At 36.0% G+C, this 14241-nt stretch overlaps 4 protein-coding genes across 6 annotated transcripts; 2 read left to right on the top strand and 2 right to left on the bottom strand.

Moving 5' to 3' along the window:
• On the top strand, nucleotides 1-5390 carry LOC104726876. 3 transcript variants are annotated; one of them, XM_010445828.2, is made up of 12 exons: nucleotides 1-927; nucleotides 1015-1135; nucleotides 1228-1340; nucleotides 1446-1544; nucleotides 1643-1712; nucleotides 2135-2190; nucleotides 3787-3837; nucleotides 4004-4108; nucleotides 4244-4282; nucleotides 4421-4508; nucleotides 4606-4808; nucleotides 4930-5390. In XM_010445828.2, the coding sequence occupies exons 1-12, from the start codon at nucleotides 214-216 to the stop codon at nucleotides 5179-5181; spliced, it is 1911 nt and encodes a 636-aa protein (XP_010444130.1). In that variant the 5' UTR covers nucleotides 1-213; the 3' UTR covers nucleotides 5182-5390. The 3 variants fall into 3 exon arrangements, 2 of the variants coding, with proteins under 2 accessions (XP_010444130.1, XP_010444129.1); XM_010445827.2 differs by having other exon boundaries at nucleotides 2084-2190; XR_758100.2 differs by lacking the exons at nucleotides 2135-2190; nucleotides 4606-4808; nucleotides 4930-5390 and having other exon boundaries at nucleotides 4421-4507.
• On the top strand, nucleotides 5774-6621 carry LOC104726875 (nucleolar protein 58-like). The gene has a single exon (XM_010445825.2). The coding sequence runs from the start codon at nucleotides 5999-6001 to the stop codon at nucleotides 6371-6373; it is 375 nt and encodes a 124-aa protein (XP_010444127.1). The 5' UTR covers nucleotides 5774-5998; the 3' UTR covers nucleotides 6374-6621.
• LOC109124435 (hypersensitive-induced response protein 1) lies at nucleotides 8278-10335 on the bottom strand. The gene is made up of 6 exons (XM_010445824.1): nucleotides 10227-10335; nucleotides 9547-9751; nucleotides 9312-9432; nucleotides 9146-9237; nucleotides 8958-9054; nucleotides 8278-8876 (listed from the first exon to the last, which is right to left on the bottom strand). Exons 2-6 carry the CDS (start codon nucleotides 9733-9735, stop codon nucleotides 8515-8517), a joined length of 861 nt encoding a protein of 286 aa, XP_010444126.1. The 5' UTR covers nucleotides 9736-9751; nucleotides 10227-10335; the 3' UTR covers nucleotides 8278-8514.
• On the bottom strand, nucleotides 12018-14176 carry LOC104729043 (protein NRT1/ PTR FAMILY 4.7-like). Its single transcript, XM_019232825.1, has 4 exons — nucleotides 14102-14176; nucleotides 13897-14002; nucleotides 13548-13765; nucleotides 12018-13460 (listed from the first exon to the last, which is right to left on the bottom strand). The coding sequence occupies exons 1-4, from the start codon at nucleotides 14129-14131 to the stop codon at nucleotides 12111-12113; spliced, it is 1704 nt and encodes a 567-aa protein (XP_019088370.1). The 5' UTR covers nucleotides 14132-14176; the 3' UTR covers nucleotides 12018-12110.

The raw sequence follows: 14241 nt of genomic DNA, 5'->3' as shown, positions 1-14241 counted from the left end.
CTTGAAATATAGATGTCTATTCAGATCACAAACTGAAAGCATACACCATTCGAAGAGCTTCAGCTTCTCTCAGAAACATCATAACTAGTTTTTGTTTCTCTTCTTGTTCGTCAATTTCACCGCATAAAACCCTAATTTATAGATTTTTAGGGTTCCTCTGAACACACACTATCAAAATCTCAATCCAAGCTTTTAAAAACAATACTCAAAACAATGGATAATAATTACAACTATCATCAACAACAACAATGGCGTCCAGCACCAACACAGCCAAACATATGCCCGATTTGTACAGCGCCGCACTTCCCTTTCTGCCAACCGTATCCTCCTCCATCTTCCTTCCCGCACAACCCTAGCTTTCCTCCTCACTTCAATTCACCTCGTCCTGGACCTCCGGTTCGACCGCAAAGTCACTATCCGCCGTGGCAACCTCCTCACCACGGAAATCAATTGCGACCTTTTGCCGTTGATGGTGATATGGAAGCTGATCGGAGTTTTAAGAGAGCTCGGATTGATGCGATCGGCGGTGGTTCTCCTGGTTACGGTGTTGTTTCTGAGAGTCCTCGGGTCTCATGGGAGAATGAACGGAGATTGAAGATGGTTCGTGATCATGGTTACGGTTTAACTCAGCAGTCTCAGGGAATGAATCATCACTATGGGAGGAGTGATTATAGGAATGGAGTTCAGCAGTTTAATGGTGTAGCTCATCCTCCTCCTCCTCCGCCTCAGCCTCATCATCCCTCTCCGTACGGAGGTTATTTCGGCGGTCCTAATGGTCAGCCCCCTCTTCCGGTTTCTCCACCACCGCCTTTGCCTCCATCTCATTCGCCCTCTCAGCCTTCTTCATTGTTTCCTGTTACTACTAATTCATCTGCAGCGGTCACTTTATCATCATCATCATCATATCCTCGAATGCCAAATGCTTCGGTAATGTAGCTTTTTTAGTGATTTCGTTCGTTGTTACCCTGAGATATCTTGTTGTTATGTACTGATGATTTGTAGTTGTTTTGGTAGCCATCGTCTGTACAATTAGCACCAACTCAGTCAAAAGTGATTGATGTGTCCCATTTGCTGACGCCTCCTCATCGATCTAATCGTCCTGATCACTTTGTAATTATCCTTCGAGGGCTACCAGGTTGGTTTTCCGAGCCTTCTCTTTGCATGGTTTCAGTTCTTAGCTTAGGCTCTTGCTTCTTGTTCCTTTTTCTCATTGTCTCTTGTATTTAGGTAGTGGGAAGAGTTACTTAGCCAAGTTGTTGCGTGACATTGAGGTAGATAATGGTGGCAGTGCTCCAAGAATCCATTCTATGGATGATTATTTCATGACCGAAGTTGAGAAGGTTAACTAAATCCTCGTAATTCTAAAGACCTTTTTTAAAAAGGTTCTCTTTACTCAGGACCATCAACAGATTCTAAAAAGTTGTGTTGCTTTGTCAATGTAAAAGGTGGAGGAGAGTGATTCAACTTCTTCAAGCTCTGCTAGAAGCAAAAGACCTAGTGTGAAGATGGTCATGGAATACTGCTACGAACCTGAGGTGGAAGAGGTATCTTTTCAGAACATATATTTTGAGATAAACGAAACATGAATATAAACCACAATGTTTTTCTTTTGTTAAGTTTCCTGGCACTCTTGAATTTCCAGGCTTATCGTTCAAGCATGCTGAAGGCTTTTAAGAGGACCCTTGAAGATGGGACCTTCAGCTTTGTAATCGGTAATAACTTTTCTCATAACTGCATACTAGATTGTATGACATATATCATATTGAATTGTTATTTCCCTGCAAGAGGTAATTGGTATCTGTGATCTGATGACGTTGTCTCTTTTGTTTGTTGATGTTGACATGATGGCTACTACGTTTCTTTTTTTTTGAGAAAACATTTCATCCTATATGGTTTCTTTAGTTTCTTAGTTTAAAGAACTTAATATCCTCCCAGCATCTCTCTTGTCTGCTCAAGGTATAGGGAGTAGTGTATATTACAACATGTAAGATCTTTGTTAGAGATTCTGTTCATCTAGTTTAGCTGGGAACTAGGTGGTGCAATGTCCTAGCAGTTCTTTCGTTTTCTCTAACCACGGATGCAGTTTGTTTTCTGGAATTGACCGTTTCTTGCTGGTATATGTCGCTCATCTTAGTGGATGACCGCAATCTGCGGGTAGCTGATTTTGCTCAGTTTTGGGCAACAGCAAAGGTATATCCTCACTTCTTGCTATATTACCTTGTGGAGATTGGATGTTGTTTGCAGATTCTATAGAAGACTCACAATGATTTGTGAAGTCAACTAGCGTCTTTAGTGCTTACTTATCCTTGGTTTCTCAAGCGTAAGATAATTTCATCTGCACTGAACTTTAGTGAACTCCAACATTGTTTTGAACTCATTTTGTTTTCTAGCAAGTTTACAGTTCTGAGTTCTGACAATGTTTTGGTATTTTATCTCAACCTTCTCAAAAAATAGCATAATGAGTTTAAACTCACCTTGCNTCTTAGTGGATGACCGCAATCTGCGGGTAGCTGATTTTGCTCAGTTTTGGGCAACAGCAAAGGTATATCCTCACTTCTTGCTATATTACCTTGTGGACATTGGATGTTGTTTTGCAGATTCTATAGAAGACTCACAATGATTTGTGAAGTCAACTAGCGTCTTTAGTGCTTAGTTATCCTTGGTTTCTCAAGCGTTAGATAACTTCATCTGCACTAAACGTTAGTGAACATTGTTTTTAACACATTATGTTTTCTAGTAAGTATACAGTTCTGAGTTCTGACAATGTTTTCGTATGTTATCTCAACCTTCTCAAGAATTAGCATTATGAGTTTAAAATCACCTTGCATTTCCCTATATTTGAGATTACTAGTCTTCTTTTCCTCAGCGTCTTCAAAATGTCTCTTGAAAACTATTTTCCTTTCTCCAAAGTTACTCCTGTATATTAGTTAGTGTCTTACATCCTTATAGCTGAACCAAGGAACTGGCGATGGTCTTTCAAAGATATGCCTATACTCTCTTTCTCTCTCCCCCCCCCCCTCTAAAGCTTTCTTGGTTGTGTATTATTCATTAAAGAGGACATTGGCGTGGTGCAACTTGCATGCTCTTTTAAGTCGTTTCTCCTTTGTATTGCTGATGCCCTCTTTTTATAGAATGAGTCACGTTAATGACTGTGTGTATTATCTATAGTGGTATGTTCCTGCTAGTTGGAGCTGTTTTGATTTTTCTGCTTGCTTCACATGTTTGCTAAACATAATGCGAGGTTTCCATTCTTTTAAGTTCTGTAACTCTGAATTCAATGACCAATATACTCTGGACTATGTCCTTTCCAAGTAATTTATAAACGAGTAGTATTACTGGCTGCTTTGGGCAATGTATGCACTACTTCTCATCCCCTCTTTTGTTGTTTGCCACCATGCTCATTAGTTTTCTTGTTTGTCTATGATTCCGTGAAAATGAAAGTTGAGGAATTTTATGGCTTCTTGACCAGCTTTAAACTAATATCATTTATATAAAAAACTTGAATGGAAAAAATCACCTATTCCTCTTTTGGTGAATTTCAGTTTGATTCAATCCTCTTTTGCCTCGATTGTGCACAGTGACCAGTTTCTTCATTCTATTTACCTGAAATGTAGAACAGTAGATGTACCAAGATTCTCTTATCTGTGTATGATTGGGATGCTTGTTATAAATGATGAATCTTGAAATGTTACTTATTGTAACATTTGAAACCAGTTCAACCAAAACATGGCCATTGTCCAGTATTAAATTCTTGGAAGTTTCCTTGACATTCTGTTTCTTTTGCAGAGATCTGGATATGAAGCTTACATACTAGAAGCAACATACAAGGACCCGACTGTGAGTTCTTGACAAACTCTTTACTCTTCAATAACTTAGATTTTGTATTTCAGTTATAGTTTTCGTTATTTAACCTATAGAAATAGGAGCACACTAAGATCATTATCATATTTGAATAGAATTTCATTCACATTTCTTGCTGGTCTAAGCGTGTGTGAAATTACAGGGCTGTGCAGCAAGAAACGTGCATGGCATCACACTAGATCAAGTACAGCAGATGGCACAACAATGGGAAGAAGCTCCATCATTGTATATGCAACTGGATATGAAGGTTCGTATGCCGTTCTTTTGTTTCCATCATTGATCTCGCTTTTGATTAATAGGAAGAAGATGCCAAATAATGCCTCCATCTATGATGATCTTGTATTTTCTCAAAATATCTTATGATCTTCTTTTTCTGTAATAGTCTTTTACGCATGACCTGAAGGAGAATGGAATCCAAGAGGTAATAAAAATAAGTTTGTTTATATACCTCTCTGTCAATGGTGGGCAGGGATTAGTAAATTCCTTGTTTTGACCGCTGTTTGAACCGTGGCTTTCATTATATGAACCAACTTTGTTACTTCTCATATAATTGCTATAGGTGGATATGGACATGGAAGATGATTTTGGACTGCCAGAAAGAAAATCCGATAATAGTACCCAGTCGGAAGAAAAGGGTGCAACAGAGGGTAAATTTGAATGCTTTCTTTATACTGTCTTCTTATTTTCACTAAGACAAACCGAAAACATTGAGCTGAGTCTTTCTTTCTGTTGATATCATCTCAGGCTCTTACAAAAGGGAGAGTAAATGGGAAGCAGAATCTGGCTCTCTTACAGAAGAAGTGAAAGAACTAAGCAGAAGTAAATGGTCAAATGTAGAAGAAGATGAAACAGAGAACTCTCAGAGTGTGAGACGAAAATCAAAATCTCTTTCCAAGTCAAACCAAGAACGCAAGCAGAAAGGCAAATCTGTTTGGTGGGGAGATAAGGTATTTAAACAAACACATCTTTGCTCGTTCATTTCATCTCTAGAAGTTCTCTTAGCTTTGAAAACATGTTTTTATCTTCCGGAAGATATCTGATTATTCATGCTTTCATATCTATGGATAGGGTGGAGACGCGGGTTTTTCAATTGGTGCGACAAGGAATATGAACATGCCATCTTTAGTTATAGGCCCGGGGTCAGGATACAACTTGAAAACGAATCCTCTGTCGGAAAAAGAGAGGCTTGCACTAGCTGATGCTATTGGAAAAGCAAAGGTAAGAGTAATTTTCCAGGATCAGCTTAGAGCAGAGCGTGAGTCTTTCAAAGCTGTTTTTGACAAGAGACATGTACGAATCGTTACAAAGGACGACGATTAAGTGTATGATTTTTCTCTGAGAAACCAATTATTATATGGCCTGATCCTCGACATTTTTGCAGTTCCCACTTTTCATTCACATCGATCAATAAAATTCAGAAACTTGGGAAAAAGAAAGTAATTTCATTATTTCTGTTGTGCTTTTATAATTGTGATTTTGGGATCATGAATTCTTCCAACTTTTATTTGTGTACATGTATAACATTAGTTAATTTTGAGAAAATAAACATTTATTTTAATGATTTTTATTTGTGTATGCTTGTATGATATTGAATTATTGATTATTTTTTTTTACAAATTCTAAATTAATGCTATGTTCGTACCAAGTTTATATGTACAACCAAAAGTCTAAAACCATCAATGGCACCAAGTTTTCTGGAATAGTCTCCGTGAAAGAGAAAGAAACAAACAACGTAAAGCATAGGCTTCAGCTTCACTGATGATCGCTGCATGAATTTTAAATATTTTCAAGTGATAATCCTGAAATCCTACCATTGTGAAAACCTTCCTCTTTACATGTCTAACATCTATAACTACTTTAGGGGCTTATTATCTCGATGGATGAGTTTAAAAGATTGATTATTCCACAACACTAAATTCTAAAGATAGAAAATCTTGAGGGCTACATACGAAACTCCATAATTCTCGTTATAGAGAAGTGATTTCTACGGGTGTGATAATTTTATGGTCGAAATTAGCCTAAGATTCTTTGTAATAAAAGGGCAATTCTTAGCTCCACAAGAAAATATGTAAGAAACGTTTTAGATCTAAGCATTCTCTAAGAAAACAAAGTCAAACCCAAAATCTCATAAAGAATAATGGGAGAAACAGAAGAGAAAGTGAAGAACCATGGTGATAATAAAGAAGAGGAACACAACAAAGTTGAGAAAACAGAGAAGAAGGAGAAGAAGGATAAAGATAAGAAGGATAAGCACGAGGACGATAAAAATGGCGGAGGAGAAGAAGGAGAAGACCAAGAAAAGAAGAGCAAGAAGAAAGATAAGAAGGCGAAGAAAGAGAAGAACCCTGAAGATAAGAAAGATCCTCAGAAGTTGAAGACGAAGCTTCAGAAGATTGAAGACAAGATTCAAGCTATGGTCTTCAAGAAAGATGAGATTCTGAAGCTTATTCATGAGGCTGAACAAGCTAAGCCTAGTACTGCTGCTGTAGATGCACCACCAGCAACTAACTAACTGATTTCAAACACGAAATATAAACTACGTACAATAAGTTAAACTAATAAATTTATGTCAATAACAAATGCTGATGGATGTTGATATCAGCATAGCTTGGCTTGCTATAGGTTTTTTTTCTGGGTTTGTTACCAATCAGAGTTTGCTTGTTAATTAAATATGTGTTGTAAATTGTACAAAAACTATATGTTTTGAATATAAGACTCTTCAGCTTTGTATATGTAATTCTTCTGATCTAATACCACATTGAAAGGACTATAAAATTCAGATTAATGTTGTAGTAATTAAAGACCACGTTCAAATGATATTAAAATTTAATGAACATCACCTCTAAGGAGGACCAAGATAATTAACATCATTACTATTTAAATGTCAATCTTATTATTGGATCCGTTAACACAAATATCTAGACCCTCCAAATCCAGTTCATATTTGTCATTACGTGTTTGGTGGGTTGGATTTTTGCATTGATCATTCTACATTGGTTGGTGTAAAAAGAATTCTACTAGTACCAGTAAACTACAAAATTGTGAAGACTGATATTGCTGGAACTTGACGTATACGTATTAACACAATAGTAGCTTTTGAAGATGATGTAAAAAGTAGATATGAAAATCTTAAACATCGTCAACCAATATTACATATAAAGTCAACAGCAGAGTGGCATTAGGTTGAAATACTAAAGAAAACTGAAGGCAATATGGTAAAATTAATTCTTCCACCATGAAAGTGGAAACACGAATACTCTGTGCAATGTCTAATAACCCAAAAAAGCTGAACTATCTTCTTCTAGTAACTGCTAACTAGGGTTTTTATTGTTATTAAGCTGAACTATCTTCTAATAATGTTTTTAAAAAACATTATTACTGTGCATGTCGACATTATTCACAAAGAATTACACAAATTCCATATCTTTAGGGCACTTTAAACCTATCAAACGAAAATTCAATATCTCCAAAACCCTCTGTAAACGAGAATCTCTTATATATAAGCAACGTGAGTTGCTCACTTTTACAAAACAATCAAAGCCACCAAGGAGAAAAAAACAAACCAACTTTTTTCAAAAGCCAACGATGGGTAGATTCCAAAAAACTCTATTTTCTGCTTTCGTTCTCTACTTGGTTATTCTTCCTCTTATAGTCTCAGCGGCAGAGGAAGAAAACGAATGTGGCAGATCCAAAGGTGGTGGCTCTGCTGCAGCAAAAGCATCGTAAATTGCAAATATTTTCTTTATTAATTACACATATTTTCCTTATTAATTGCACATATTTTTCTATTGAAATTAGTAATTTAGTAGATAACTTTTCAATTAGAATTAGTGATATAATATATTACTTTTGGTTTTATATACTTTTCAAAAATATTAATTGTAATCTTTTTATTTTAGATTTTAGAATTTTTTATTTTTTTATAATTATTAAATATTTTTTTTCACAAATGTTAAATTTTTATCGATATACTTGACACATGTGAAAATTTTATGAATTAGCAACTTTGAAAAACTAAGATTTATATAATAAGATAATTAGTTGCATGTGAAACAAACAAACAAAAAAAACATTCTTAAAAACTAGTATTAAAAGTTGAGGGAGAGTCTATAAGTCTTTGGTTTCTCCACAAAGTATTATCATTATTAGTTTCAGATTTACAAACTACAAAGGGAATGTATAGTATTCACGTCTTCATTGATTCTTCCGTTATTGTTTCTACACTCACAACATCTATCAAGTTTTTACGTTTTTGCAACTGATGATAATGTACTTGTTAATAATATAACTAAACACATGCGATTGAGAAGTCTTTCTTATAATACACTTGAATACTATGTTAATGTTCTTCTACTCAATTGTTGTGGATCTCAGTAATTTTCTGAACTAGAGTCTTCGAAGTTCTCACCATAACCATGGAGGATAATAATACGATTTCGTTGTAAAGGCTAGTTATAAACCCCGAATATGTCTACACAACGAGAAATTAAAAACCAAAATTAAAAAAAAAAAAAAAAAGGAAAAAAAAAAACAAAAAATAAGATATTGTAGTTTCAATATCCTCCAAAAGAAAAAGAAAAAATTATCAAAGTAAATAATAATCACACCATAAGCTTAGTCGAATAAAAGAGGACATAATCAGTCCCATCCACTTCACATGTTGGTGGACGAGCCCTGAAGAAGGCCATCTCTGATCTGAGCAGCCACATCACGAACAGCTCCTGGTCCATGCGGTATGAACACTGCAGAGGATTTGGAGCTAGCACCAATCTCCTTCATTGTGTCAAAGTACTGTGTAACAAGCACCATGTCCATCACATCTTTAGCAGTTGTCCCAGGCACATTCACAGCGAAACCCAACACACTATCGCGTAGTCCGTCTACAATCGCTTGTCTCTGACGTGCGATACCCATTCCTGAGAGGTACTTGGACTCAGCTTCACCTTCAGCTCGCTTAATCTGCAGGATTTTCTCGGCCTCTGCCTTTTCGTTTGCAGCCAATCTCATCCTTGCAGCTATAAAACAAGAAGCAGAAACTCAGATTCGACAAGTTACAAGAAAGAGTATATAAACTGATGGAAAGTTTTGTTAGTTACCAGCATTGATTTCGTTCATGGCTCGTTTGACATGTTCATCAGGCTCGATATCAACAATGAGAGTTTGCACAATCTCATAACCGTAAGCCGACATTGCCTACACAAGTAACAGAGAGATACAAGATGAACACTCTTCACAACTTCACAAAGCAGCGAAAAGAGACCAAAACAAACAAAGATTATAATACCTTCTCGAGCTCTTCTTCAACAGCTTTAGCAATGTCATTCTTCTGCTCAAAGACATCATCAAGAAGCAACTTCGGGACACTTGCTCTAATGACTGGAAATTCAAAACAAAAACAGCTTTTTTTTTTAGTAGAATATGTTTTTGCTTTTCTTAAGAATGAGGCTTACCATCAAACACATAGGCCTGAATCTGACTCCTAGTGTTACTGAGTTTGTAGAACGCATCATTCGCCTTATTAGCCAAGGCACGGTACTGAATCGATGCAACAACATTAACAAACACATTGTCCTGTACAAACCAAAAGTAAAAAACAAAGATTAGTTACTAGTAAACAGAAACTAATCAAAAGATTAATTTTCATAAAAGAGAGTGGTGTTAGTTAAGAGATGAATCATAATAAACCTTTGTCTTAGTCTCGCAACGAACGTCTAACTGCTGAACCCTCAAAGAGAGGTAGCCAGCAACTTGACTACCAAGACACCAAGGAAGAAAATGGCAACCAGGTTCAAGAACATCTTCGAATTTCCCAAAAGTCTCTTTGATCGCCACAGTTGACTGATCCACTTGAACGCAACAAAACAAATTTCCCATCTTCTTCTTCACAAACCTAACCCATTCAGAAAAAAACAGAGTTATAAACCAACCAACCAACAACAACAACAAAAAAAATCGATAAAAATTTTTTATCGAAATTTTTTGAAAGATCAAGAGCACTAAGATAAAACACTCAGCTCTCAAAGCTAATGAATACACATTAAATTAGTCACTGGTTGTACCCAGAACCCAAATAACATACAAGATCGCTTCCGAGTTTTTGTTAACCTATCGATCTAATCTCACAAAAGCCCAGAAAAAAATACGCTCACAGATCACAATAACACACACATATATGTACAAAATCTTTCAATCCCTTAGCAAAAATATGCTTTAAACACATAAGAATTACACAGATTTCACGTTAGAGTCGAGAATTCAGACGAACGAACTTTTGATAAAACCAAAAACAGGGTTCAAAAACATGAAAAGTAGAACGAGAAAACTAAAACCCACAAAGATGATCAGGATAAAATTCTAGGGTTTACCCAAAGTTGTCTTCTTTTCGTAGAGATTTTGAAGCAGAGGAAAAAAAAATGCAAAACGATTTGGTGAGGAGCTCTCTCTCTCTCTCTCTCTGTAGTTTGATAGAAATATAGATATTTCAGTGGGTAGAGGAGACGGTGTTTATAAAGAAGACCCTCGCTAAGTTTCTACTATTTCGATATCTTACCCTTTATTTATTATTGTTTATATATTGTTTTAATTTTGTAGGAAAAGCCCAGATACTTTTGAAGAGATAACAACTATATCTATTGTATTCTACTTATCAAAAATAGAAACAAACATTGAATTTTAAGAAAATAAAGATATTTTTTATTAGAAAAAATATAACTGTTTTTTTTTTTAATTGGGGTTGTATGTGATAAATATAAACATTGGGTCTAAATTAAGAGGATTAGACAAAAGAAGTAATAGATGATCTGGTGAGTCGGTTAGATGGACTTTTCAATTTCTTTCTGTAATTATCCTAAATCCTCCTAATACAGAATTAAATCTACTTGTGATAATCGTCCTTAAAATTATAATAATAGCAAAATAAAAATAAAACGAACCACACAAAAAATTGCGTCAAACCAAAGTTTCGATTTGGTTTCTTTGGTTTGAACTCTTGTCAAATGGACCTGAATTTTAATTGGTTTTATATATATGTCTTAAACGGTAATTGACTATTTCGATATTATTCAAAAATGAAATAAAAATGAACTTTTAAAACTGAGTAATGCTTTTTGGTTTAAACCCAAAACAAGTGTATAACTATGGTTTATTTAGTTAACCGAAATTTTGGAAAACCGGAACCGAATTAACTTGAAACAAATATTTTTCTTTATGAATTATTAGCCTACATTTTATAGCAAACTTAGAAAGAAAAAAATAATCTGAAATGGTATAAGATTTACATCTCATATGAACCTTAAACCCTAAACCAAAATATTTCATCTAAAATCCTTAATAAAATAAATAATCTTAAAATTTTTGTGGACTTGATTTTTTTCTCAATTATCCTATAATTAATTTCAATTCCATAAATTGGAATATTGAGAACACTTACATATAAGTACAAGACTATAAGAGTAATATCATCACAATCAAAATCCACAATAATGTAAACCAATTTATCATGATTCGAACTTCAACAAATTATTTATATAATGCACATAAATCTCACATATGTAGGTTTCAAACATCATAAATCTTATTCCAAACATGATTTATCCGTAAAAAATCTAATAACAAACCGAAATAAATAAAAGATGGATTATCCAACCCAACTAGATACATATATTAATATAACACCTTAACCAAACTAACATAAATTTCACAAATCTATTTTTTCATATAAATTTATCGGTTTTTGACTCATTTTTTTTTGTAGATAAAGAGTTTATTTTCAATAATTTAATAGAATAGAGTACTTGTTGACGACATGTGTTCAGGTAAAACACTGTAAGTAAGAAACATGTATCATGCACTTCTTTTATTCTTATAACAACTAGATTTTAATTCGCAGTACACCGCATGAGGATTTTTTATAATTAAAATTTTTAGATTTTACGTTATATTTGTTAATTTTGCTTAGTGTTTAAGATTGTATAATTATATTTTGATTGTTAATTTCAATGCTATTTTGATTTGTTAATTTAGTAACTTAGTATTACAATATCAAAGGAGATTAAACATTTAGAGATATCAAAGGAAATTTACACTCATCATCATACATGAGACTAATTTTTATAACCCTTTTAAGCATTTGATTTGTGAGCTTGTAAACATTTTTATCAAAAAAAAATTTCACATTAAAATATTTATGCTTAGGCTCAATACAATACACTTATTCCCACGAAAGATTCATCAATATATATGCTTAGGATCTACCCTTGGTTCGACCGGTACACATAACGGCTAGCCCAAAAGAGATAATGCAAGAAGTTGATCCCACTAAGCACACACATGAGCCAGTAAAATCTCTCGAGATGATACTGGTTCAGATTCTTCCCCGAAAGCCATGGATTGTGCTGGTTTAAGCCTGTTACGAAGTTAACGGCCGAGACGAGAACAGAGCTCAAGTAATAACCCATCGCAAGAGACGCCCATGAAAGAGAGGTTGCAAGGGAACGCATTGTAGAAGGAGCTTCGGTGAAGAAAAACTCCATCATACCGGCTAACGTGAATAGATCGGCTGATCCAAGAAACACATATTGTATAGCCACCCAAAGAAACGTTATAGGAAGCGGCGAAGAAGAATAAGAAGATGAGTTGTTGCTTGAACAGCAAGCAAGAAGGACGTGTTTGCGTTTGGTTTCCACTAAGGCTGCGACCACCATTGCGACTATCGAAAGGATGAGCCCTGTTCCAATGCGTTGAAGATGAGTTATGCCGGTTTCATTTTTTGTTGCTTTTTGAGCTAGGGGAAGAAGGAAGTGGTTGTAAGTTGGAGCTAAGATCATTGTGAAGACTACCGGGAAGACAGGTAATGCCGCGGGTGGGACGGTAAATGACCCAAGCTTGGTGTTCATCGTCGAAGCTTGTTGGACAGAAAAGGTCGACAGTTGAGCTAGACAGCAATTAAGCATAATGGTAGACATGAAAATAGGTAAAATCTTAATGACTATCTTCACGTCTTCGATTTGTTCCTCCGTGCAACAGAGTGGTCGAGGTAGAGATTCGCGTGCTCTCACAACTTCACCAAGGAACGATCCGAGAACTTCATCATCTCCATCGCTGTTTCGCTTGCTTTCGTTGTCATCACCATCGTTTCTTGTATGACACGTAACAACGTTGCTTGAAGTTCTTCTTCTCTTGCACATAGCGTATAAAGCAGCGGTCAAGACCTTGAATAGAGTCGTGATTGGACTTCCGCTAGGAACCTTAAGGCGATAAAAGCGAGATCCAGCCAAGAAAACCGGGACCGATATCAAGATCGCGGCCGTGGAGACACCAAAGCCATAAGACCAGCCTTTGTTATCTTCGAGCCAGACCACGACCGTGACGGCTATCAAGGCACCGCACGAGAGGCTAAATATGAAGTAGTTGAAGAAGAAGGATCTTTGTCTCCTCCCACTCGGTGTTTCATTGTCGAATTGTTCAGCTCCGTGCGGTGGCAACGAGCCTTTTATTCCTCCTACACCGAGAGCTACTAAGAATAGACCCACGAACAGAACTACACGAGACCATGGCTCGGTAGAGTGCTCATGGGCTTGGACCGTAAGTACCATTAAGCCCTGTATGTTCCACAAAATAGTGTGGGCTTAGACCGTAAGTACCATTTAACTTATACTGCAGATTTTGATTTGCTATGAAGTGCTTACCAAGAATTCAATGGCGGCGCTGACTAAATAGATATGGAAAGTGGTGAAGAAAGCATCTGCCAAGAACCCTCCTAAAAGGGCCAAGAAAAATGCTGTTCCCATAAAAGCGGTTACAGCGTTTGCGGCTCCAGACGGTGAAAACCCCATCTTCGTTGACAAATACAGCACTAGATTGCTGGCGTTTGCTAAGAACGCAAGGTTCTCCAACACTTCCACACCTAAAAACGTGTGTTTAGGAATACACTAACAATTATTACTCCATTTTTAAAAATTAAGAGTACCTTTTTCCTCCAAAAAAATTGGCCTATACTTGTTCAAGAGATAGATAGATTAAGTACTAAAGACTCACCCAAGACAAAAGATGCCGCAAGCATACCGCCATGGCGGCCACGCAATGCCGGTCTATTTCTCCAGTCTACGTAACCATTCCACACGCTTAACCTGTTTGCTTCATCCTACACAAAATGTTGTAAAATGATCATTAATCATTGCAACTCTTAGCTTGTAAGTCTGAACTTGGATTTGGGAAAGTTGGAGAGAGAATTGAAACTCACCATATGTTCAAACGCCTGAGACATTATCATCAAGAAACAGCTGTTTTGAGAATGAAAGTGAAGTAGTATATGATTAATAGCAATAGTGTGTGGACATTTATATAGAGAGGGAGAGAGAGAGTGGACAAGAGGGGAAAAAA

The sequence above is a fragment of the Camelina sativa genome, chromosome 11, assembly GCF_000633955.1.
Source record: "Camelina sativa cultivar DH55 chromosome 11, Cs, whole genome shotgun sequence".
Classification (NCBI taxonomy): domain Eukaryota; kingdom Viridiplantae; phylum Streptophyta; class Magnoliopsida; order Brassicales; family Brassicaceae; genus Camelina; species Camelina sativa.
Note: the sequence above shows the minus strand (reverse complement) of the source record. Positions and strands in the feature narration are given on the sequence as shown.

Excerpts from the sequence above, each read along its gene's own strand:
- LOC104726876 (XM_010445827.2), top strand. The coding sequence starts at position 214 with ATGGATAATAATTACAACTATCATCAACAACAACAATGGCGTCCAGCA. Across the intron at positions 1,713-2,083 it reads GACCTTCAGCTTTGTAATCG|TTTGTTTTCTGGAATTGACC; the intron begins GTAATAACTTTT and ends CCACGGATGCAG. Across the intron at positions 4,109-4,243 it reads ATATGCAACTGGATATGAAG|TCTTTTACGCATGACCTGAA; the intron begins GTTCGTATGCCG and ends TTTCTGTAATAG.
- LOC104729043 (XM_019232825.1), bottom strand. The coding sequence starts at position 14,131 with ATGATAATGTCTCAGGCGTTTGAACATATG. Across the intron at positions 14,003-14,101 it reads CTCAGGCGTTTGAACATATG|GATGAAGCAAACAGGTTAAG; the intron begins GTGAGTTTCAAT and ends CATTTTGTGTAG. Across the intron at positions 13,461-13,547 it reads GCGCCGCCATTGAATTCTTG|GGCTTAATGGTACTTACGGT; the intron begins GTAAGCACTTCA and ends TGGAACATACAG.
- LOC109124435 (XM_010445824.1), bottom strand. The coding sequence starts at position 9,735 with ATGGGAAATTTGTTTTGTTGCGTTCAAGTGGATCAGTCAACTGTGGCG. Across the intron at positions 9,433-9,546 it reads GTTGCGAGACTAAGACAAAG|GACAATGTGTTTGTTAATGT; the intron begins GTTTATTATGAT and ends TGGTTTGTACAG. Across the intron at positions 9,055-9,145 it reads TTGAAGAAGAGCTCGAGAAG|GCAATGTCGGCTTACGGTTA; the intron begins GTATTATAATCT and ends TTACTTGTGTAG.
- LOC104726875 (XM_010445825.2), top strand. The coding sequence starts at position 5,999 with ATGGGAGAAACAGAAGAGAAAGTGAAGAACCATGGTGATAATAAAGAA.